The sequence below is a fragment of the Artemia franciscana genome, chromosome 11 (genome assembly GCF_032884065.1).
Source record: "Artemia franciscana chromosome 11, ASM3288406v1, whole genome shotgun sequence".
Taxonomy (NCBI): Eukaryota; Metazoa; Arthropoda; class Branchiopoda; order Anostraca; family Artemiidae; genus Artemia; species Artemia franciscana.
In genome coordinates, this window is record NC_088873.1 from 14339975 (window position 1) to 14365684 (window position 25710).

The following is a 25710-nucleotide window of genomic DNA, read 5'->3' on the forward strand; positions in this document are numbered from 1 at the left end:
TGTCTAGAAGTAAAGAACAAAATTTCAGCTAAATCATATGCAAAAAAAGTCAACTATAAATTGTTATTTTTTAGAGCAGAAAGGATAGTGGAAATTAAATGTGATTGTTTGAATTGATCTTGTGGAAACTTTTGCTACCATATATATATTGTTAAAAATTGAAGCAAAAAAAGCTTAAAAACGTACATCTCTTCTATGAAGATAGGATGGCTTTGGGAAATTTTGGCGAATGAAAAGTGTTATCCAAAATGTGGTAGTGCTCTAAAAGCTTCACAATTTTGAAACAACTAAAAGGGAAATCTTTAAAAATTACAGTTTTCAGGTACAGTAGAACTAGCTATAACCAACTTCTAAACAATTCTCTATGGCAAAACTTTTATTTTGCTTATAGTCTTACTTGTACACTGTAGTAAAAATCAAAATTTTGTCTTTGTTTTAGATCACAAACATTAGTTTAATTATCTTTTTTCTCTCATTCTCAGATTGGAGACCGAATCCGTGTGATCTTGGACATGGAGGAGAATACTCTTGAATTTGAAATCAATAATGAAGTCTTGGGAGTTGCATTTAGAGGTATGCTTGATCACATAATGACATGTTCGTTTTTCATGGCTTATATTTGGCTGGTTCATAAATAAAGTGCAATATTGAAATATTCACCGGGAATACAATAATTCAGCTCTAGCTTATATTTATTAATCAAAATATAAACTGTTTGAGTCAATATTGTATTGGGAACAGAAACAGATGTGTTTTCCCAGTAATGTTGAAGTTGGGTGTCATCATTGGTATACAAAGTTATTCAGAAGGGGGATGTTTAGAGGACTTTCTAGGAAAAATCTCACCTCCCTTTTTAATAGGCAAAAATGCTGGTGGTAATAATTTATCAAATTTTTTAAATTGCCAATTTGAGTAATCTTTGCTTTTGGAAAAAATGGTATAAATACTCAAATGTGGAAGAGAAAATAACCCCTATTAGGGAAAATAATAAGATGTGGAAGAGAAGAAGAAAATAAATTCCCAGTAATGCGGGAGAGAAAAAAGTCTTCTGCTCAACACGGGCAGAAGAATATCTTTTTTTTTTGAAAAGAAGGTACAAATAGTTGTACCTTCAGTGATCCCCTAGCTAAAAAAGTAAATAATAATTGGGAAATTTGAACCATAAGGTAACTTTGTGCAGAGTTTGAATATACAAAATGACCCTCCCCCCTCCATATAAAATTGGAATTGGACTGAACTAGGGTCTTATTCTTTTTGGTAAGGATTCCGCTGATGAATTTACACGCTTATCATGTTTCATCTCAGAGGAAATTTGCCAAGAAATATCACATAGGTCTCAAACACAGACGACCAAGCTGGACTTTCAACCAGCATGAAGAACAGGAAAGTCCTCTGTAACCTTATTAACACTCTCCTAAAGTGGCCTCGCCTTGAGATGCGAGTTCATATCGATAGGAGGTTGGGAAACTTCAAGCTGGGAGAAGGAGCGTGGAAACTTCAAATACCTGGACGGTATAAGTAAATTTGATGGAAACCTTGTGTCCGAATTTACCATACGTATTGCTTGCACCGGAAACGCCTTTGCCAAGTCAAGAAATGTCTGACAGTAGTCTTCTCTCCATGATGCTGACAAATGTTAATCATGGGCGTTAACTTTTTAGCTGGAAAAGTAGATGCAAATTTTTTTATGGCACTTGGTATTAACCAAGTGACATATAGCAATCGCTAATTCTGTCAGTTTGTCGGTCTGTCTGTCTATCGGTCCCGGTTTTGCTACTTTAGGCACTTCCAGGTAAGCTAGGACGATGAAATTTGGCAAGCGTATCAGGGACGGGACCAGCTTAAATTCGAAATAGTCGTTTTCCCAATTTGACCATCTGGTGGGGAGTGGGGGGCCGGTTAATTCGGAAAAAATAGAAAAAATGAAGTATTTAACTTATGAATGGGTGGTGGGATCTTAATGAAATTTAATGTTTGGAATGATATTGTGTCTCAGAGCTCTTATTTTAAATCCCGACAGAATCTGATGACTGGGGGGAGTTGGAGGGGGGGGGGGGACCTAAAATCTTGGAAAACACTTAAGAGTGGAGGGATCGGGATGAAACTTGATGGGAAAAATATACACAAGTCCCAGGTACATGATTGACATAATCGGGAAGGATCTGCTCTCTTTGGGGTAGTTGGGGGGGGGGGGGTAATTCTGAAAAAATTAGAAAAAATGAAGTATTTTTAACTTACGAACGGGTGATCGGATCTCAATGAAATTTGATGTTAAGAAGGATATCGTGTCTTAGAGCTCTTATTTTAAATCCCGACTGGATCTGGTGACATTGGGGGGGGGGGGGATGGGAGGGGGAAATCTAAAACTTGGAAAACACTTAGAGTGGAGGGATCGGGATGAAACTTGGTGGGAAAAATAAACACAAGTACTATATACATGAATGACATAAACGGAATGGATCCGCTCTCTTTGGGATAGTTGGGGGGCGGGGGGTGGGTAATTTCTGAAAAATTAGAAAAAATGAGGTATTTTTAACTTATGAACAGGTGATAGGATCTCAATGAAATTTGATATTTAGAAGGATATCGTGGCTCAGAGCTCTTATTTTAAACCCGACCAGATCTGGCGACATGGGGGGGGGGGGTTGGGAGGGGGAAACCTAAAACTTGAAAAACACTTAGAGTGGAGGGATCGGGATGAAACTTGGTGGAAAAAATAATCACGAGTCCTAGATGCATGATTGGCATAACCAGAACGGATCCGCTCTCTTTGGGGTAGTTGGGGGAGGGGTTAATTCTGAAAAATTAGAAAAAATGAGGTATCTTTAACTTTCGAACGGGTTATCGGATCTGGATATTTAGAAGGATATCGTGTCTCAAAGCTCTTATTTTAAATCCTGACTGGATCTGGTGACGTTGGGGGAAGTTTGGGGTGGGGGAACCTAAAATCATGGAAAACGCTTAGATTTGAGGGATCGGGATGAAACTTGGTGGGGAAAATAAGTAGAAGTCTTACATACGTGATTTATATAATCGGAACGGATCTGATCTATTGGGGGGAGGGGGGGGGTTAATTCTGAAAAATTAGAAAAAATGACGTATTTTTAATTTACGAAGGAGTGATCGGATCTTCATGAAACTTCATATTTAGAAGGACCTCGTAACTCAGATCTCTTATTTTAAATCTCAACCGGATCTAGCGTAATTGGGGGGGGGGACTGGAAATCTTAGAAAATACTTAAAGCGGTGAGATCAGGATGAAACTGGATGGAAAGAATAGAAACCTGTCTAAGATACGTGACTGACATAACCGGACCGGATCTGCTCTCTTTGGTGGAATTGGAGGGGGGGGGGGGTAATTTTGAAAATTGATGTATTTGTAACTTACGAAAGGGTGACCAGATCTTAATGAAATTTGATATTTAGAAGGATCTTGTGCTTTAAAGTTCTTATTTAAAATTCCCACCAGATCCTGTGACGTTGGGGGGATTTGGAGGGGGAAACCGGAACTCTTGGAAAATTGGGGTATTTTTATCTTACGAATAGATGATCGGACCTTAATGAAATTTGATTTTTAGAAAGAATCCATGTCTCAGAGCTCTTATTTCAAATCCCGACCAGATCTTTTGACATTGGGGGGAGTTGGAGGGGGAAATCTCGGAAAAACACTTGGAGTGTAGGAATCGGGATGAAGCTTGGTGGATAGAATAAACAAATGTCCTTGATACGTGATTGACAGAATCGTACTGGATTAGCTCTCTTTGGGGGAGTTGGGGGGAGGAGTTCAGTGATTTGGCGAGTTTGGTGCTTCTGGACGTGCTAGGACGATTAAAATTGATAGGCGTGTCAGGGAGCTGCACAATTTGACTTGATAAAGTCGTCTTCCCAGATTCGACCATCTGGGGGGCTAAAGGGAGAGGAACAATTAGAAAAAGTTAAGTATTTATAACTTACGAGTGGGTGATCAGATCTTAATGAATTTTGATATTTAGAAGGAAATCGTGACTCAGAGCTCTTATTTTAAATCTTGACCGGCATTAAGCCTCTTATTTTCCTTTTTAAATCGATCTATTGATTCATAGAATTTTGTTGGAGCTCATACCATATGATTTCTTGGGTCTTAGCTCTTCTCGCCTCGTCACAAGTGCCATATGAGATCTTAGCTCTTGTTTTAGTAAAAACCTTAGACGTATCCTTGATTTTACTGGAAAGACAGGATCAAAAATACCTTTATCTGGAAGACACGAAAGAGTTAATGTCATTACGATGGACACAATGAGTAAACGATTGAGGCAGCTTACCCGACTCTGTTTGGTTTTGGTCAGTTCTGGAATCAGAAGGCGTTGACGTCAGAGAGTGACACTTGGATGTTGTCTCTGAAGAATGTTATGCTATCAAGGTTGTTGCTTAAAAATCTGGTCCAAAGCGCTAAAAAGATCGGCGTAGAAAGACACTTTTGGCCTCTTATCTGCCAGTCTGCATGAAAAAACCTAAGTTGAAGCAAGTCCAACTTAATGCGGATTATTCCCGCAGAAATCCTCTTGCGTTTCTTGCAATTGACAACTCTTTTGCTTTGTAAAAACGGGCCAATGAATCTAGATGTTGTTTTGTTGATTTGTAGTCCTATGACGTTCACTTAAACATTCTCATTAGAATTTATATTGAGAGGAAAAGCATGTTTAAAAAGTTTAATAATATGAAAAATTTAAAAACAATGGCTAAAACAGTAACACAGCCAGTATATTCTAAAAGGCGGGGCATAAAATGGCAAAGAACACTTAAAGCTTACAGGTTTTTATACCCTCATGATCGTCAAATATTTAATGAAACTTACAACATTTATTGCTGTTAGAAGCTCTGGTTTAGTAGGCTCTTTTTAATTCACATATAACTACCATCTTAGGAATTTTCTCTTTATGAAAATGTATTTCCAGATTATAAATATTCAGATTACCTTGAAATGAAGTTTAAAATACAATAAAGTCAGTATTTTTTACTGCCTATAGTTCCTCGATTAACTATTAATAAGTATAATCAACTTTCGAGTATTCAAGTATCTATACATAAGTAAATTCGAGTACGAGTAACCTCAGTCATTCGCGTAACTATACATATTTATGTTCGAGTTCAAGTAATTGTGATTATTCGAGTAACTATACGTAAGTATATACGAGTAACTTTAGCTGTTCGAGTAACTATGCATAAGTAAGTTCGAGTTTTTGAGTAAATTTAGTTTTTCAAGTGACTATACCTAACTATATTTGGGTTCTAGTAAGTTTGATTGTTGGAAGAACGATGGATAAGTATATACCAGTAACTTTAGTTATTCAGCATAGTATAACTTTAGTTGTTCGAGTAAGTATACACAAGTATTATTACTCGTGTAAACTATTTAACTAATAACTATAATTAATATGCAATATAAATGATTTTAAAGTTAAATAGTCAAGTCAAGATTGGGATTTAAGAACTGCATTATGCAACTCTTTTGAACCTGTTCAAAGTATTACTAATTTCTGATAATATTATGCTGTAATACTACTAGTAATTCAACAACATTGCACTATAGTCTTCAGTTCGGTAATAAAATTGTTAATTGTATTCACAACCTCTCTCGTGGCTATTTTTCTAAATGCATTTATAATTACTATATATTTAAATATTTAATTTAAAAAAACGAGAATAGTGAACCCAGGTTGAGAATAGTAAACCCTAGCAGTTGACAGTAAAAACGCCACAAGGAAAACATGAAAAAGGCAAAATGCGGAAAATATGGGTTTGTAGATTAAGATTCTAGCTTAGTACAATATCTAGTTAGTACAAATCTTCATCTATTTGTAGTTCTTTTCTGAATATTGAGGTTTTTAGCTACTTCTTCTTTAGTTTTGAAAAGGTCAGTTTAGTTTTTGCCTTTAGTTGGTCGTATTAAATGGTCATCCAAGACACTTGTCTTGAGTGCAACAATTGCTAGTAGAACGTTTTTCCCACCCATAAAAGTACTATACACTGATAGTCGTTTTACTTGTTTTTCACTTCGAGGGTATTCCTCCACATACTTCAGAATGTTTGACCATCAAAACAAAAGTATTCTAAGCAACTTTCATGTGGCGTCCCTCAGAAAAGTTGCCCCTCCTTACCCTAAACTAAACTTTGTATTTTCATTTGTCGGGAAATCCTTCCCTTCTTCCTTACATTTTGTTAATCGTTGTCCCCTGCTATCTTTGTGGGCAGATTTCTCTTTATGTATAGATTTCAGAATATTTCTATGTATAGGTTTCAGAAGAAGACTTTGGGATCATGATCGATGCACCAGTGGCGTAAATTCAGGGAGATCTACGGGAGGGGAGGGGGAAATGTGTTCTTCGAAATTTGGGAGGGAAGGTAAATTTGTTGTTTTTTCAACTTTTTCCTTTAAAATGCCAAAGGAATGTTATTCGTCAGTGAAATCCCCTCCCCCAAAATAGATTGTTCTTCCAAATCTGGGGTGAGAGGGCCAAAAATATAGAGGCACATACTTCCTCCTGCTCTCTCCCCCAGTTAACGCAATTGGATAGAAGAATAATTAAGCCGTTTTCGTTCTATACGTTCTGTCCTAGATAAATCTAAATTATCCCGATTTTCTCACTATAATTCTAACGATGTTTGGAGTATAGTGGAACAAGGAGTTTTGGATTATTTTAAGTTGAATCTGTAAAGTAAATTGTATAAGTTGCTTACTGTAACAATCTCAAAATAGAGCATCTTGTGAAAATAAACGTCATATTATCTTAATGATTTGATTTTGGATTTTTCAAGTAACACGCATATATTCAAAGTGGCATATGAAGGGACCAAAAGACATTAGATCTTATGAGGGAAATTCGAAAATCACAGGCAAATAAAATTTGCCACAGTTTTTGCATCAAATTTAAAGTGAAATTGAAAAAGAACCCAAGGCTCTCTAGAGAGGAAAGAAAACCCAATTTATCTATGGTTTGGAGATATGTGGGTTGATTTGATCTATATACTCTGCTCTGAAGTACCTACCCCTCTCTTCTGAAAAGCATATTGGTGGACGTTCTTTTATTTGGCGTGTATTTAGTTTTTTACTGAAACAGAAATTAAATAATATGGGATGAGATAACGGCTGCTGACGTCTTTTGCGACAAAGCCATTGTTGCTGTTCTTCTTCTTTGTCATGTAACAAGATCAATCGTTTTCCAACTCACCTGACACCGTAAATTCTTATGTTAAATGGGAATTCGGTGTACCGTAAGTTTGCCAGATACTGCTGTTGCGGCTAAAGGTTCTTTCTGTCTTTTCCAAGCTATACAAATTCCAAGATTTACTGAGAGCATTTACTAAGCTAATCTCAAATAGAAGATCAGCAGCATGTTGTAAATTGGAAGAATAATATTCTGACTGAACGCACATTGTCCTGATAATCTTTCCTTTTATAGCAGCTTAGGAAATGGTTTTTGCCAATGTTGAGCAACAATCAATGTTGAGTTTGGTCTGTAGTAATAAATGTATTACTTATTAGCAATAAGTGTCTGATCTCAGACTCGGACAGAAAAACGATTACAAAGCTTGAAAAATGCCAAGTTTCACTAGACGCTAGATGGTTTCAGTTTTTGTTTGTCGACGCTAGTGCCAGTTTCTACTCTTATAGGCTACTCACATTGTTTTGTGCGGATTCTCGTATATTGTGAGAGTGCAATACTCCTATATTATGTAATCAGTTTTGGAGATTATAAAGGAGATTATGGATATTATACATATTTAAATTTTTTTTTTTTTTACTATGAGATAGTGTTGTTCTCTACAAGGTCATGCTGTAGGCTGCAGTCATGATGTGTAGAAGTCACGTTAAATGTAAAAATCTTGTTTTTATAAGTTTTATCTTGTTATGTTAATTACCTTAAATTGCAACTTGGAGCAATTGAAGGATCCTGTAGCATTGCTCAGTATTTCTTCAAAAATTGCCATGTGGATCAGTTCGGAATTGTTTTAAATATTAAGTCGACCTTTATGAGCTTCTTAGAATGGCCCCTTGTCCACTGTGATGAATCGATGAAGAAGAGACCATGATTTGGATTGTTATGAATCAATTTGTAAGTGTTAATCGTGTCACCCCTTTTTCCATGCTGCATAAGTTCAGAGTTTGCAGTCTCATTGGGCAAGGAAGATGTTGGCACCTGTCTAATATTTTTGTTGCTCTCCTCTGTACTTTCTCTATCATGTCCTTGTCCACTTTGTAGAAGGGAGATGCAATTGACATGCCAGTTTCTAGCATTAGTCTGACAAGACTCCTGTATAGCTTGGTGATTGTTCGTGGAGATCGTGTCGTGAATGTTTGTTAAATTGTCCCTAAAGCGCGGTTCGTGCTAGCTACAGTCTTTTCAGTATGACTTCGAAACTTTAACTGGTAGTCAACTATGACACCCAAGTCTCTTTCCTCTGTAACTGCAACTAGGGGTTTTCTTTGACCAGTTATTTGGTTTTGCATCGTGTAAATATGTTTTTGATTTTTATTGCCAAGATGTAAAACTTTACATTTACTTGAATTAAATTCAAGTAGCCATTGTCTAGCCCAGTCATCCAGCTTGTCGAGATCGGCTTGGATTGAGGCAGCCTCCGCCCAAGATGATGCTGCCCCGATGAGCTTAGAATCATCTGCATAGAGTGTGCGAAGGTTTTGGAGTATTTCAGAAGCATCGTTGACATATATGTATAAAAGTGATGGCCCAAGCAGGGATCCTTTGGAACTCCGCTAAGAACAGGTATAGGTGATGATAGTACACGTACTCTTTTATCATTAATAACAGCAAATCTTTGGGTTCGTTCTCCCAGGAAGTCTACAATCCATTCAATGATGTCCGAGTGGATGCGACAAACTTGATACTTTCTTTTCGGCCTTAGGTGTGCGACTTCGTCGAATGCTTTTGCTTGATCTAACCAAATCATGTCCACGGGTGTCCCTTTTTCCAGTAGTTTGGTGACTTCATCGTATGACTGTATTAGATTTGTGTCCGTGGAATGGCCATTTCGGAAACCATGCTGATTTGGAGACATGATGTTGTTGTATGTCAAGTACTTAGTGACAACATCTTTTATGGTTCCCTCGAGAATCTTTGAAGTTACTGATGTTAGACTTATTGGGCTATAATTTTCAGTATTGAAAATTATATTGCGAGCGGTTCAGTATTTAGGCAATCAATTTGCTCTTTCACAATCGTGTTTACATCCTCAGCGGTAGTACTTATTCTCGTGGGGTCGGCTAAACAAATGGGGCAATACCAGGAGAATGATGATCTAGCACTTAATTTGTTTATAAGGTTGTACCTGGACTCTGTCATTTCAATGCATGAAATGCATACCCACTTTTCACATCCGTCATACAACATTGCTTTAGCATCAGGTTTTAATTTCATATTGCAGCCCGCACAGGGGCTCTCCATTTTTTTTTTTGGGGACACTTTCTTTTTCCCATTATCTTTAACCTTATTCCGATAAGGTTATTAACCTTATTCGATGGTCTATCAAAATTTCTGAAATATGCAGGGTGGATTCACAATGGGACTTGCTCTTGGGATCACAATCATCAACGATTTTTGGACCTGTGGGAAGTGTGGATACCCGAATCGCCTATCCCCAGTAGTTTAAGTAAGGATATCCAGCCGGTACCAATACGGTTCTTCTTGTTCTTTATCGCCCTCTTCTGCACAGGTTTCTCTAAATGTAGAAGAATAAAGACTCAGTTTATGTAATCTATGGCTTTTTTCGCAACCGTAGACTGGACAATCCCCAAGAGGATTGAAAATGGATTAATTGACTTAGAAGTCTGAATATATAAAGTCCAACACTGTTGTAGGTCCCTTAAATTAACACTTAGGGTACCACAAGATCAGGGATAATGCAATAATAAGGAAAAACAGTTTTGTCTCACAGTTTGTTATATATTTTTTCAGGGTTCAAATTTATGCAGCCACATGGGTTTGCTTACAATCCCATTAAATCTAATGTTTAATATTCCATGTAGTTCTTATTTTCAATAAAAATTCATTTTATTAATGGTAAAAGGTAAATATTTTTTGTAGAAGGTAAAAATATTAGTTTTTTCCTTCCTCTTCAAGGTCACCATTTACTTCAAATATATATGACTTCACACGTACAAATGGGAATTTGAAGAATCATCCACTTTAGTGTCCTACAGTTAATTTTTCTAGTAAGACCAGAATTAAGTTTCTGGTTTGCCAAAGCCCAAATTCTGTATTTACCTTTTCTTATTTTTTCAGGACTACCAAAGAAGAGGCTCTTCCCTGCTGTTATGGGGGGGCAGAAACAGGGTTCATGGAGAACAGCAGAAGTATCAATGGTCTACTTAGGGGGACACTTCAAAGGTTATTTTTATCCTTACTTGTTCGTTTTGTTGTTTATTCAACTAGAATTATGCTAAATTAATTTAGTGCTTTAAACTGTCAATGTAGGAAAACAAAGAAGATACATCACTTGTTTTGGTTATGATCTACCATTGATTTGGAGGGAGAATTCTGGAGAAAAAGAGGCAAAAGTTTCAATGGTTAAATTGGGGCAATCCTTTGATGGTTAATTGATTTTTCGTTTAATTTTATCTTTGTTTTTAAACTGCAATTGGGTGGAGTAGAGCTAAATTTTTAGCCTGTTAACCATTTGAAATAAGTAAAAAAAAAAAAAAAGTTTCACTGGTTTTGATTCCAGGCTGTTAATAATTTAGTGGGGGGGGGTTAGTTTTTTTGTTTGTGGACTTATGATTTTAACCATAGATATTTTGTTTAAGAATATTGCTTAAGTATTCTTTAGGTAGTTAAGTTCTTTACTTTAGAGTTCATCCAGATGTTTAGCCGAGAAGTGATATTTGCCTGTCTCTCCAGCATAGTTCTGGACCTTAGTAATTTTATTTCTTCTATCTAACAACTTATGTTTTTGGGTTTTTGTGTCGAAATATTAGAATTTTGATGATCATTTCAGTATTCCCTTGCATATGTATCTAATTTGTTAACTTTTTGTGTCGTTTCGAGTCCTTCATCCCCATAATACATTCCTGTATACTGGTCTAAAATATGCAAAGTTGAAAGTCTGTAAAATCAGTGAAAGTCAGCATATGCTCCTTTTTGAAGAAAGTCAATGAATAGTCATTTATTGAGGAAACTCAGTGCTTACTCCTTTGCGGAGAAGTATCCCAGTATAAGCTTGGTCATTTCTGCCTCCCCCTCCCCATTCATGAAATTTTTGAATGGACCCTCCAGTTGTGAGACGAAACCGGATAAACTTATTAAAACTAAGAATTTGGAATTTACAGAGAGAAAAGATCAGCTGCCCCAGTCCCCGCCAATCATTTAATCGAGTTCTGTATCCGTCTAAACGTCTAAAATTCTCTAATACCGATTTTTTCTCCCCTACCTTGAAAGTGCTTTTTGTCGACGAAAGAAAAAGCCTAACGTCGGATCCAAACCTGATACCCCAAATCATGAGTTTGATGCTCTACCATCTGGTTTAGTTGTGCTAGTTAATTGATTTTCTAGAAATATCATAGAAAATACCGTTTTTTAGGTATGAATAGACCAAAGATGGAGCATGTGGGCAAAAAAATATTGTCATTTAATGTTTTTAGTTAGTAATTTAAATGTTAAAATCAGTATTGGTACTTAAAGGACTAATATTTGGACTAAACAGTATTGTTTGTTACCTTAAATTACCTTAAATTGTAACTTGGAGCAATTGAAGGATCCTGTAGCATTGCTCCGTATTTCTTTAAAAATTGCCATGTGGATCGATTCAGAATTTGGTCTGTCTGTCTGTCTCTCTCTCTGTCTGTCTGTCCGGACCGTTTTGAATATTAAGTTGGTTTTATTGACTAGGGCATATGCTCTGGTCTGGGACTCCAATGTGTCCCATTCCAACCTCCATTCCTTATTGCTCCATCCTTGTCAAGTGAGACTTTGAATTCTTTGACCGTCCTACTGGATACAGTATGATCGCTCATGGAGTTCCACTGGTCTACTACCCGGTTGGTTCGTAAGTGATGGCGTTCCCTCCTATGAGCGTTGACCTTTATGAGCTTCTTAGAATGACCCCTTGTCCACTGTGATGAATCGATGAAGAAGAGACCATGATTTGGATTGTTATGAATCAATTTGTAAGTGTTAATCGTGTCACCCCTTTTTCCATGCTGCATAAGTTCAGAGTTTGCAGTCTCATTGGGTAAGGAAGATATTGGCAGCTGTCTACTATCTTTGTTGCTCTCCTCTGTACTTTCTCTATCATGTCCTTGTCCACTTTGTAGAAGGGAGATGCAATTGACATGCCAGTTTCTAGCATTGGTCTGACAAGACTCTTGTATAGCTTGGTGATTGTTCGTGGAGATCGTGTCGTGAATGTTTCTTTAATTCTCCCTAAAGCGCGGTTCGTGCTAGCTACAGTCTTTTCAGTATGACTTCGAAACTTTAACTGGTAGTCAACTATGACACCCAAGTCTCTTTCCTCTGTAACTGCAACTAGGGGTTTTCTTTGACCAGTTATTTGGTTTTGCATGGTGTAAGTATGTTTTTGATTTTTATTGCCAAAATGTAAAACTTTACATTTACTTGAATTAAATTCAAGTAGCCATTGTCTAGCCCAGTCATCCAGCTTGTCGAGATCGGCTTGGATTGAGGCAGCCTCCGCCCAAGATGATGCTGCCCCGATGAGCTTAGAATCATCTGCATAGAATGTGAGAAGGTTTTGGAGTATTTCAGAAGCATCGTTGATACATATATATATATATATATATATGTATAAAAGTGATGGCCCAAGCACGGTTCCTTGGGGAACTCCGCTAATAACAGGTATAGGTGATGATAGTACACGTACTCTTTTATCATTAATAACAGCAACTCTTTGGGTTCGTTCTCGCAGGAAGTCTACATTCCATTCAATGATGTCCGAGTGGATGCGACAAGCTTGAAACTTTCTTTTCAGCCTTAGGTGTGCGACTGCGTCGAATGCTTTTGCTTGATCTAACCAAATCATGTCCACGGGTGTCCCTTTTTCCAGTAGTTTGGTGACTTCATCGTATGACTGTATTAGGTTTGTGTCCGTGGAATGGCCATTTCGGAAACCATGCTGATTTGGAGACATGATGTTGTTGTATGTCAAGTACTTAGTGACAGCATCTTTTATGGTTCCCTCGAGAATCTTTGAAGTTACTGATGTTAGACTTATTGGCCTATAGTTTTCAGCTTTGTCTTCGGAGCCTTTCTTGTGTAATGGTATAACAGTAGCTTTTTTCCAGTTAGAGGGGACAGCTTTTTCCTTTAGTGATTTCTTGAAGATTTTTGCTAAAGGTGAGGATATGAGTTCAGCAGTCTCTTTAAGTAGTCTCGGGTGTATACCGTCTGGTCCTTTCGACTTCGATGCGTCAAGCTTTTTCAGTCGTTTTTGGACATCTGACTCAAAAATGACAACCATTCGTATTGTTACATTGACAGTATATTTTCGTGTATATGGGATGTTTCTAGAGTTTTCCACTGTGTAGACTGAGGAATATTGTTTGTTTAAGGTTTCTGCTATCTCTGCATGATCGGTGATTTTGCCAGATGGCGTGGTTAGGTAGGGAATGAAATGTCGTCTTGGCTTTGCTGATGATGCATAGTTCCAGTACTTCTTTGGATTAGTTTTAGTTTCTGTAGCAATGATATCTTCATGTTTTCTTATAGAATATCGTGTAATCTTTCTCAGTCTATTCTTTGCTTATTTGAATTTATCATAATGTTCTCGAGAATTGGTTCGCCTGTATTTTGCCCAGTATCTACTTTCTGTTCATTTCCCGTTTTACGGACCTTGTCAAGTAAGGTAGGGTGTGTGGTCTCTTGATAGATGAGACAGTGGTACATTTCTCCTCGTGCTTTAGCATTATTTCCTTGAAGAGATTCCTGCTGTCATTGCTTGACTTATGCTCAAACGGTGCTTCCCAGTCGCCATTTTGCATTCTCCTTAGTTCCTTGTGGATTTTCTCGTAATCGATATATCTTCTGAAATGGTCGGAAGAGGGTGGTGACAGTCGGAGAGTTGTTAAGAGACATACATGATCACTTGCACCAATCGGTGGTAAATGATTGATACCTAGAATTTGATCTGGGTCGTCTGTGATTACCACGTCAAGTAGCGAGGGTATTTGTCCATCTCTGAACTTTGTTGGTGATTTAACGGATTGATATAGCGTATTTTCTGCTAAGTAAGTGAGGAAATCAGAGTTCATAGCATGAACCTCATGATACTGGTGGGGAATACCCTAAGCCATCAACCCAGCTGACTTGAGGAAGGTTATAATCTCCAACTATCAAAAGGTTCTTTGGCTTCTTATCTTGGAGCAACTGCAGGGCTTTACAAAGTGCCAGTTCAGAAGACTATTAGGTTTGGGCAACTTGGGCTCCGGTAAAAAGTGGCTAAAACTAGACTTTCTCGGGGTAGCACAATCTCTATAGCTAAATATTCAACCCAATTCAAAACTTTATTAAGATACATTCTGCTTACCGATAAGTTTGCCTTCACATAGACTGCAATTCCTCTTCTCGGGTCATCTTGTAAATTTGTAAATAGGAAATATCAAGCAATTCCTAAAAGTTATGTTGCTTGCTTTTTACTTATGTTTGTGTACTTGTGTACCTAATTTATTCATTGTACTTAATTTTATTTCACAAGCCAGTTGGGCTCATTGCTGTAGGCTATGTTTATATATTATCTCAAGCTTAAGTGATTGACACAAAAAATTTATCGTCAGTTTTTATTATAATACGGCTTACATTTACAAAGTCACTGGTCTTGCAGGACTGTCATCAACAAATGATTCTTCAAGTGGCGGGTCAAGCAGCAGCAACAGCAGCAGCAGTGGTTCTGACTCAAATTGTAAATATATTTCATAATATACATAATCAAGGCCGTATCCAGGTTGAGGTTAGGGGTTTTGAAACCCTCTCCCCCCGACATGTTATCCCGGCTCCTAAAAACGTAAAAAAAGTGAATATAGATAAATTTCTTATGTGTTTTGAGTATTTTTTGTGTAACCCCTCCCCCTGAAAGAAAATCATTCTCTATTACCCACTTCAAAAAAAAATCCTTCAATACGTCCAAAGGATTTGTATCGTATTGATGTTTTCAAGCTATGAGGCGAATTCAAGAGGCTAGTTTATATTTTAAACACTATCTAGACACCATCTTTCCACATTTGTCTTCAAAATGATGACATACAATAGGTATCAAATTAAGCATGTTCAACTCACATGAAACATCCTAAAATACTTAATTTTTTCACTGTAATACATTCTTAAAGAGTTTTGTTTCCACTCTTAAAAAAATAATTATAAAGCACTATTTTGCATTTTCAGAAACATGGTAGTTTTTGCAAATTTTGCAAATATAAGATTGTATCACGAGTTGGCTTATTTGATATTCAAAGAAGCAGTCATTTTGGTTTTGTTTTGATTTTTTCTTCACTTCCATCAGAAAAATTTTGTTATTATAAATTACTTTTTGCTGTTTTTTCATTATGAAATGAAAAAAAACTGATGAAACAATATAAATGAAGCTTAAGTGATGGACACAGAAAAATTCAATGTCAGTTTTAGTATAATAGGTCTTACAATATACTAGGGCTTTGTTGTACTTTGCTATAATAGGTCTTGCGTCTTAACTATCTGTAAATTCTCATGAAATGTGTGCAATTGTTTTCATAGATAAGTTTCAATCACTCTTAATTCTGAGAAGGCGCAGATTGGAAATCGCTTATTTTCAACAAGTTCTGCTTTACTTACGCTATACCTGCTTTTTAATCTAACATAACATAAAGAATAAGGGAAACGCTGCTAAGTGAAATCTCACTGGCCTTCTAGCACTCTCCTCAACAAGTGAGTCTTTAAGAAGCGGGTTAAGCAGCAGCCGTAACAGTGATAAGAGCAGTGATTCTTATTCAGACGATTTCCCAGGTGAGGATCGAGGGGCCAATGCAACCTGCAAAGGTAATATAAATGGAGCGGGAGGGTAATATAAAAATATAATATAAAAAGGCAATATAAACGGAGGTAATATAAACAGAGTAGGGATGGGACAAGCTTGGCACTTTTTCAGAATTGTGAACACAACCAGTGTCATTTTACTGTGAACATCATGAAGCCGACATTTTTATGCGCAACTATATGTTTCCTGTATTCCATGGCATAGTCTATGTAGTCAAAATAGTCCTTGTCGGCCAACCGTCCAAGAATAAACGAAAAACAGGATGTCCTTGAATGAGGTGGGAGATGTCATAAGAAAAGATTTAAGGGAAGTGGGAACTTTTTGGGGGATGTAAAGAGGAAGGCTTTAAATAGATGGGGATTGAGAAGGAGTGTGCGTAGCTCTGTTGGCCTCAGGCGGCTCGGAGCTGCAGTGAATTGTTTGTAATAGTAGTAGTATACTATTTACTTTTCAATTTATATTTGCAAATTCCAATTTTTTTTTTTTTTTGGAAACAATAGTCATAAAAAAAGGTAGCGCAACTATTTTTGTTTCTACTATTGTTGCAACTATTCTTTTTTCTTTAGCGCCAATGCAGCAGTCAACCTCAAAAGGATTGGCTCTTCAAAATAAACGAGCGCCCACTGACCTGCCCACTGCAAGTATTCGACCAATGGCAATAGAGACTCAAACTGTTGGACGCGCAACTCCTAGTGTGACCTCCACTGCAAATAAGGTAAGAAAAAAAAAATCGAATTATTGATAATATTAATAGCGGCGTGCTAAAATGCCACCCCTCAAACATTGTTGTCATTAAAGTATATATTATCACAGAAATGAAAACAGCTATACATTAGCTGTACATTTTTGTAAAAACTATACATTTTTGTAAATGTATTTATTTAAAATTTTATTTAATGTGTTTATAAAAGATACAAATATATTTGTGTGATTTAAAAAAATCTATTTTAAAGTTTTCGTACCGTATCTGTATATTTTTTTAATTTTATCCTAATTTCTTGAATTCATGTTTTAAATCATGCATATCTTAACTTATTCTTGCATTAGATTCTACATTTGTTAAATCCATAAAACGTAAAATTATTCAATCAAAACTATTAAAGTTTCCAAAAAGAATCAATTTAGAAAATTAATTACAGTAACAATCAAATAATAATAAGCTACAAAATTGTAGTAGAAATAGTCTAAGTATTGAACGTCCCTTGGATATTCTGCATCGACACATTTAACGCCATCTTTCATAAATTACTATAGCTTAAAGCTTTTAACTTTGTAACTAATTGCTAAAGAAACATTATAGTAAATTAAATAGTAATGAATAAGTGCTAAAGAGTACGTTGTGATACAGTAAATGGTTATTGGTAAATAATGGTAATACTTGTTAATTTTTTTAGTAACAGTAGTAAAATAATAGTAGTATCCTTAGTTGTAAATTATAATGTATTAAATTGTTGTTCAAATATTTAAAAAATACAACGGGCCATTTTTCCTCGAGAAATTATAACACCATATGTCAGAAATCACTGCAGTTTTTAATTAACTAACAGCTGACTAAAGGAACATTAATTTGAAGTGCATAATTAACATAACCAAGATTACTACTATAAAAAAGTTTAATATAGTAAATAGGAATAAATAGTATTATATTAATGGTAAATAGGTAAATAGTAAATAATAATAATAGTAATAGGTAAAATAAAATAGTAAAAATAGTAAATAGGTAAAATAAATAGTAAATATTACATAGGCATAGAATAAGCGGTTGATTTAAAACCAAATAAGCTGAAGTTCTGTGAGTTCTTTTAATGGAAACATAACTACAAAAGAATAGTACCATTTAATTCCCCAGTTAACATTCCTTCCCAATATAATGATCGCTACAATAACAATTGTGCCTCTTCCCTCCCCCTCCCCAATGGAGTGATATATAGCCTCGGGCTATATACAAAACTACACAAAAACACTATAACAATTAAATTCTATCTATATTATGGAAAATTTTTCTATTAATTAGAATTCCGTGTTTTCTTTTATTTTTACGCACGTTTTAATATAATTTTAAAATAATATATTTTTCTTACTGTTCTCATATGTGTAACTGCTGTCATTTTTTACAATGGTTTAGTACCATAGATTCATATAAGAATAAAAATTCTTGTCAACGAATTGAATATATTAAACGAATAAAAAAATGGTATTTGAAGATTACAAATAAATGACTCAAGCAATGAACAACAATGGATAGTTGTGTTTCTATTTTTTATATATTTATAAATTTTATTATTTAATTATTACTCTAATGTTATTCTAGGTTTTTTTTTTCTTCAGAAGAGCCCATAACACACAATGTTACCATACAGTATTTGCAAAAGTTATTTTTTGTGGAAATTAATTATTTCGATTTTATTTCTGTGGAAATTAAAACTTAATGGCTAAGAAAATGCTACCATTGTCCTTGTTTTGCTTAATATCGGTTATAAAAGTATAAGTTCGCTTATTATTGGCTTTCAATCAGTGCTTGGTGCTTCATTCAGTACTTCCCATTCAGACGAGATGAGTTTAACTTCTTTGTCTGACTTGTATAAGCTAGCTTGCATAAGTTGTATTATGCTAATTTAGTAAAATTTATAAATACCGGTATCTTTCTTTAACCTATTTTAGCCTGAATTTTATCAAATCTAATTTTGTCATGATGGGGGTGCTTTTGCCTCATTTCTTAGTTTTCTTAGTTTAGGTTTCTTAGAAAGGAAAGATACCTAGAATTTTTTTTAGAATGTCAAATATTGCCATTCGTATTTTTCAAAAACTGAAGAACAAAAAAATTTTTTTTTTTGTCGTTCTAATTAAAATTGGCAGCTATATAATGTGTTTTTCTAAAATATACAGGATTGCTTGTCCTTAAGACTTCTTCTTAAAAATTTCCTGTAAAAAAAAAAAAAAAAAAAAAAAAAACCAAAGTGATCTTTTACAGTTTTCTTTTATTTTCTTCGTGTATTTGTCTTTTTGTCTTAATGCCGCTTATGAGGAAACGACTTACGTCTATTACGAGTAGAGTGAGGATAAGTTGGCTATATCTTACTTATTAGCCGTCCAACCCAAGTAGTTAGCGCGCTAGACTTAAACATATTATATCCGCGAGGACAGGGGTTTGAGTCCTAGTGTCGCTGGTTATTTGATTTGGAACGTGTGTCAACGGTGTGAGTCTGTAAGCTTAGTCAGAGTCAACCCGGCTCCAAATGGGTACCTGGAGAAAATTGAGCAGAAAACATAGGAAGCGTCGGATGATTTACCCCCAACCATGCCGTGCACTCATGGCTGAAGGCAGTGAATCAGGAGATCTGTTCCTGCGACCATTGGTCAACATGCGAGAATGTTAAAATAAAACTGTTACTACCAGTATTTTAGTCTTACATCCATATGCTTTATGCTAAGGGGTGAGTACTTTTATTTCAGAAAAGTTTCGGATGTAAACAAATTATTAGTTTTACTTACTAATGTTTACAGAGCAGGAGTGTTGTATGTCCTTAAGACAGAATAACTGTTGCTACTAACAACTCACAGCAGCACCAAGCCGCCTGAGGGCAACACAGCTAGGCATGCTCCTTTTATCCCCGTATATTCAAAGCCTCCCTATTTACTCCCTTTTAGGAAGTTGCAATTTTCTTTAAACCTTTCCTGACAACATCCTCCCCCGTCCTAAATGAAGACAACCTTCGTTATTTTTAGCCCTAGACGGCTGGTCGAGAAGGACATTCTTTTGCAATCTGTCAACCTTCACCCTCAGAACGTTCCCTAGCCATATCAACCTTTCTCTCATTATATTTTATAGCCCTAGACAGCGGCATTGAACCATACTTTTCTTACAGCCTATTGCTTGAAGTACGCTCTGGCAGTCTGGTGCTCAAAACAATATTTAGAGAATTTCTCCAGAAAACATCTAGCAAATCTTTTCATACAATCTTTTGCTCCTTAAGGCAAAGTCTATCAAAATGATCCATATAGATGGGTATAGAACACAATCCTGCTTAGCTCTGGATTGAGCACAGATCCAACTACTAACCTCATTTCTTACTATAACCGCAGCAGTATTATTTTCGTTCAAAACACTAATCACTTTAATGTATTTGTCTGGTATAAAAAGATAAGACCTTCGCTAAAGCTCTTCTGTCAGCTAAAGTCTCGTATTTTTTAGCCGAAACGCAAGAGGGAGGCGGATTGTACACCCGGAGAATCCTTGAAAAAACGTACCAGAGAAGAAGAACTTTCCCAAGAGCCAGTCACACAGACTCCAGAAAGTATGCAGAGAAAGGTTTTCCAAAGGTCTTTATTACTCAGAAAACTAGGAGTCACATCAGGCAGCGAATCAGGTAGAAACATGTCATTTGGTTTTCTTCTTTTCTCTTTTTATTTCTTTTTAAATATATTTCTGTTTCTTCGTGTGTTTATCTGAGAGTGTGCTTATCTGTGTTTGTGTCATGAGTATATACTGACAAACAGCCAAATTATTTATGCCAAAATTTATTTTTTTGCAGAATTATTTTAGTACCTCGAAATGGGTTATAAGCAATTTTATATTTGTTTGTTTTACTTTTACATTTTTTTTTTACTTTTAGTATTGATTTTTTCGCATAAATCACTTTTAAAAGGATGTCTTATAGAATCGCTGATTCTCGTCCATCATAAACTTATTTATGTCTTTGGCTAAACTATTTATAATTGATTTGTCGATATTGCCATAACTTGTTGAGCTTGGATGTAACATCTGAAAAAAAATGACAGAAAATGAAAAGCTGACACACTTTCCCAGAAATCTTTGAAAAATCATTGAACTTCTCATGTTTTGTACCGGAGAGATGTTGATATTTAATGAAACTTGCATCCTTAGAAAACGATAATTTGTTTTTCCGATCAAATGGAACAGAATTCTTTTTAAAGTCTAGAAAATTGCAGTCCCTCAAAATATTGGAGCATATCTGGTTGGAAAATGTAAATAATCTTTGCAAAGGAAATAATAAAGAAGCAATATGACAGCTGTAGGAGTTCACTGTGGTGCTACCCGCTTTGATTGAAAATTTGTCGACACAGGATATATCGCTTATGCTTTAGGTACATTGAATAGACAGTGCTTTTGCTGAAAAATTAGTTAAAGATTGTAATTCCTCTTTATTTTAAACCAACCATTCTTTAACTTTCCAAATTGTTGGCATGTATAAGGTTCCTTATAAAATTTTACGGACATTTTGAGCAAATATGATTTTTCTAATTTGTCTGATTTTTAACTCCCTCGCGATGCTGAGAAAATTGACTAGTGGGCCCTTTAGCTTTGAGACGGTCAGCCGATGTCGAGACTCGCCAAATGATTTTTGAGGCATCAAATGACCTAATAAATCTAACAAGAGAAAAAATTCTTATTGATGTATGTTAGAACAAAAAATTCACTATCATGGTGACGAACGTGGCTTACCAGTATCATTTGCGTAACCCCACAGTAATGCCATTTTAGCCATCTGTTTCAAATTTAAACCAACAGTAGCGTAGAATTCTGATTTTGCTCGAAAAAGAGTGGTTTTCATTGGTTTTCGTTGTTGTTTCTTGCTTTTTTCTTTTTGTGTGTTGTTTGTCTGGTTTTTTATGTGATTTAAACTGCAATTTTCTTTCTTTTGTTCTTTTTTTTCGTTGATAAAGACTCCTGTACGTGAAGTCGAAATATTCGGATTTTTTTATTATTTAAACTATTGTCGTTGTTTTTTTCTTTTGTTTTGTTCCACTGTTTTATTCAAATCATAACCGTTTTTCTCTAATTTTATAATAAATATATTTCTACGCGTCATTCAAACCTTACCCTAAATAGATTATATTTTCTCCTGGATACAGAGGTGGTTTTAGGTGAGTGACAGAGGGGTCACATGCCCCTGGCGTAGCAATTTTAGGGGCGCAAAATTTCAAATAGAGTATCTAACGGTTATAATCTCTTTTGTACTTTTGAAATTTAAATGGAGTTGAAAATGAAACAAAAAACCCAAATTGGAACCTGTTATTTTCTTCTGCGTTGTTAGCTTTTTAGTTCTTGTATTTTTTTTTTTCATTTTGATCTCCACATTGTTTTTTTAGACTTAAAGAAAAAACAATGTGACTAATATTGCTGAAGAAGAGAAGGGTTGTCTTCTTGAAATATCCATTTAGATGTATCCAGTATTTTTGTTGGCCTTATAAAACCCATTCTCGATTTTCTTCTCTTTTGTGTTTTCTGATGGCAGAATAATGAGGTTTAAGAAATTATCTTTAACTTGCATAAATGTTCGCGCTTTCCTCTTTTAAGAGTTTCAGGGCAGTCTTTTTTTTATAGGTAACAGGAGGACATCAAGCCCTCCTCTTAGATGATTTATAGGCTATGCTTTTGGATTGATTAGACCTGTAGAGCATACTCTCGATTGGGCTAATTTTCTTCCAACGCTCATTTGAAAGTTGGGGATGCTAAATAGGGATGGTGTATTTCAATCATGATATAGTAATAGATACGTAGAATAAGGATTAAAAATACGGAAAATTTGAGAAAAGATAGGTAATTAAAACATTGCGTTTAAACATTGGTTGTAACTCTTTTTAGAGTTACAACCTTTTCTTTTTAGAAATTTGGAGGAAGGAAATGAGGACGTGAGCTTTGATGAAGATGAAGTCTCTGAAGATACTGAGGAGAATGATGAAGAGGGTTCCGAGGAAAATGAGGACGTGAGCTTTGATGAAGATGAAGTCACAGATGTCTCTGAAGATACTGAGGAGAAGGATAAAGAGGGTTTATTCCAAAGGATAAAAGAGGATAAAGAGGGTTTATTCCAAAGGATAAAGGCTTTCCAAAGGTCTTTATTACTCAGAAAACTAGGAGTCAGATCAGGCAGCGAATCAGGTAGAAACATGTCATTTGGTTTTCTTCTTTTCTCTTTTTCTTTCTTTTTAAATATATTTCTGTTTCTTCGTGTGTTTATCTGAGAGTGTGCTTATCTGTGTTTGTGTCATGAGTATATACTGACAAACAGCCAAATTATTTATGCCAAAATTTATTTTTTTTGCAGAATTATTTTAGTACCTCGAAATGGGTTATAAGCAATTTTATATTTGTTTGTTTTACTTTTACATTTTTTTTTACTTTTAGTATTGATTTTTTCGCATAAATCACTTTTAAAAGGATGTCTTAAAGAATCGCTGATTCTCGTCCATCATAAAGATGGACGAAGTTCATCATTTCATTCCTATTTCTCATCAAAAGAGGGTATATAGCCTAATACCAAATTAACCAATAAAATAAAGAAACAAAAACAACCTTTCGTGAATTGTCATTGAACTTCTCATGTTTTGTACGGGAGAGATGTTGATATTTAATGAAACTTGCATCCTTAGAAAACGATAATTTGTTTTTCCGATCAAATGGAACAGAATTCTTTTTAAAGGCTAGAAAATTGCAGTCCCTCAAAATATTGGAGCATATCTGGTTGGAAAATGTAAATAATCTTTGCAAAGGAAATAATAAAGAAGCAATATGACAGCTGTAGGAGTTCACTGTGGTGCTACCCGCTTTGATTGAAAATTTGTCGACACAGGATATATCGCTTATGCTTTAGGTACATTGAATAGACAGTGCTTTTGCTGAAAAATTAGTTAAAGATTGTAATTCCTCTTTATTTTAAACCAACCATTCTTTAACTTTCCAAATTGTTGGCATGTATAAGGTTCCTTATAAAATTTTACGGACATTTTGAGCAAATATGATTTTTCTAATTTGTCTGATTTTTAACTCCCTCGCGATGCTGAGAAAATTGACTAGTGGGCCCTTTAGCTTTGAGACGGTCAGCCGATGTCGAGACTCGCCAAATGATTTTTGAGGCATCAAATGACCTAATAAATCTAACAAGAGAAAAAATTCTTATTGATGTATGTTAGAACAAAAAATTCACTATCATGGTGACGAACGTGGCTTACCAGTATCATTTGCGTAACCCCACAGTGATGCCATTTTAGCCATCTGTTTCAAATTTAAACCAACAGTAGCGTAGAATTCTGATTTTGCTCGAAAAAGAGTGGTTTTCATTGGTTTTCGTTGTTGTTTCTTGCTTTTTTCTTTTTGTGTGTTGTTTGTCTGCTTTTTTATGTGATTTAAACTGCAATTTTCTTTCTTTTGTTCTTTTTTTTTCGTTGATAAAGACTCCTGTACGTGAAGTCGAAATATTCGGATTTTTTTATTATTTAAACTATTGTCGTTGTTTTTTTCTTTTGTTTTGTTCCACTGTTTTATTCAAATCATAACCGTTTTTCTCTAATTTTATAATAAATATATTTCACGCGTCATTCAAACCTTACCCTAAATAGATTATATTTTCTCCTGGATACAGAGGTGGTTTTAGGTGAGTGACAGAGGGGTCACATGCCCCTGGCGTAGCAATTTTAGGGGCGCAAAATTTCAAATAGAGTATCTAACTGTTATAATCTCTTTTGTACTTTTGAAATTTAAATGGAGTTGAAAATGAAACAAAAAACCCAAATTGGAACCTGTTATTTTCTTCTGCGTTGTTAGCTTTTTAGTTCTTGTATTTTTTTTTTCATTTTGATCTCCACATTGTTTTTTTAGACTTAAAGAAAAAACAATGTGACTAATATTGCTGAAGAAGAGAAGGGTTGTCTTCTTGAAATATCCATTTAGATGTATCCAGTATTTTTGTTGGCCTTATAAAACCCATTCTCGATTTTCTTCTCTTTTGTGTTTTCTGATGGCAGAATAATGAGGTTTAAGAAATTATCTTTAACTTGCATAAATGTTCGCGCTTTCCTCTTTTAAGAGTTTCAGGGCAGTCTTTTTTTTATAGGTAACAGGAGGACATCAAGCCCTCCTCTTAGATGATATATAGGCTATGCTTTTGGATTGATTAGACCTGTAGAGCATACTCTCGATTGGGCTAATTTTCTTCCAACGCTCATTTGAAAGTTGGGGATGCTAAATAGGGATGGTGTATTTCAATCATGATATAGTAATAGATACGTAGAATAAGGATTAAAAATACGGAAAATTTGAGAAAAGACAGGTAATTAAAACATTGCGTTTAAACATTGGTTGTAACTCTTTTTACTGTCTATAACCTCTTTTGTTACTTGCTGTCATTCAGAGAGTGAACCAAATTTGGAGGAAGGAAATGAGGACGTGAGCTTTGATGAAGATGAAGTCTCTGAAGATACTGAGGAGAAGGCTTTCCAAAGGTCTTTATTGCTCAGAAAACTAGGAGTCAGATCAGGCAGCGAATCAGGTAGAAAAATGTCGGTTGGTTTTCTTCTTTTCTCTTTTTCTTTCTTTTTAAATATATTTCTGTTTCTTCGTGTGTTTATCTGAGAGTGTGCTTATCTGTGTTTGTGTCATGAGTATATACTGACAAACAGCCAAATTATTTATGCCAAAATTTATTTTTTTTGCAGAATTATTTTAGTACCTCGAAATGGGTTATAAGCAATTTTATATTTGTTTGTTTTACTTTTACATTTTTTTTTTACTTTTAGTATTGATTTTTTCGCATAAATCACTTTTAAAAGGATGTCTTAAAGAATCGCTGATTCTCGTCCATCATAAAGATGGACGAAGTTCATCATTTCATTCCTATTTCTCATCAAAAGAGGGTATATAGCCTAATACCAAATTAACCAATAAAATAAAGAAACAAA

At 35.3% G+C, this 25710-nt stretch overlaps 1 protein-coding gene across 1 annotated transcript in view; it reads left to right on the plus strand.

Moving 5' to 3' along the window:
• The window catches only part of LOC136032555 (uncharacterized), a 40550-nt gene that overhangs the window by 13450 nt on the left and 1390 nt on the right, over nt 1-25710 (plus strand). The window contains exons 3-9 of the mRNA XM_065712825.1: nt 483-573; nt 10278-10382; nt 14827-14904; nt 16578-16726; nt 20204-20378; nt 22619-22915; nt 25164-25315. Of these exons, the coding sequence (XP_065568897.1) occupies nt 483-573; nt 10278-10382; nt 14827-14904; nt 16578-16726; nt 20204-20378; nt 22619-22915; nt 25164-25315 (1047 nt within the window). The remainder of the gene's footprint in view (nt 1-482; nt 574-10277; nt 10383-14826; nt 14905-16577; nt 16727-20203; nt 20379-22618; nt 22916-25163; nt 25316-25710) is intronic.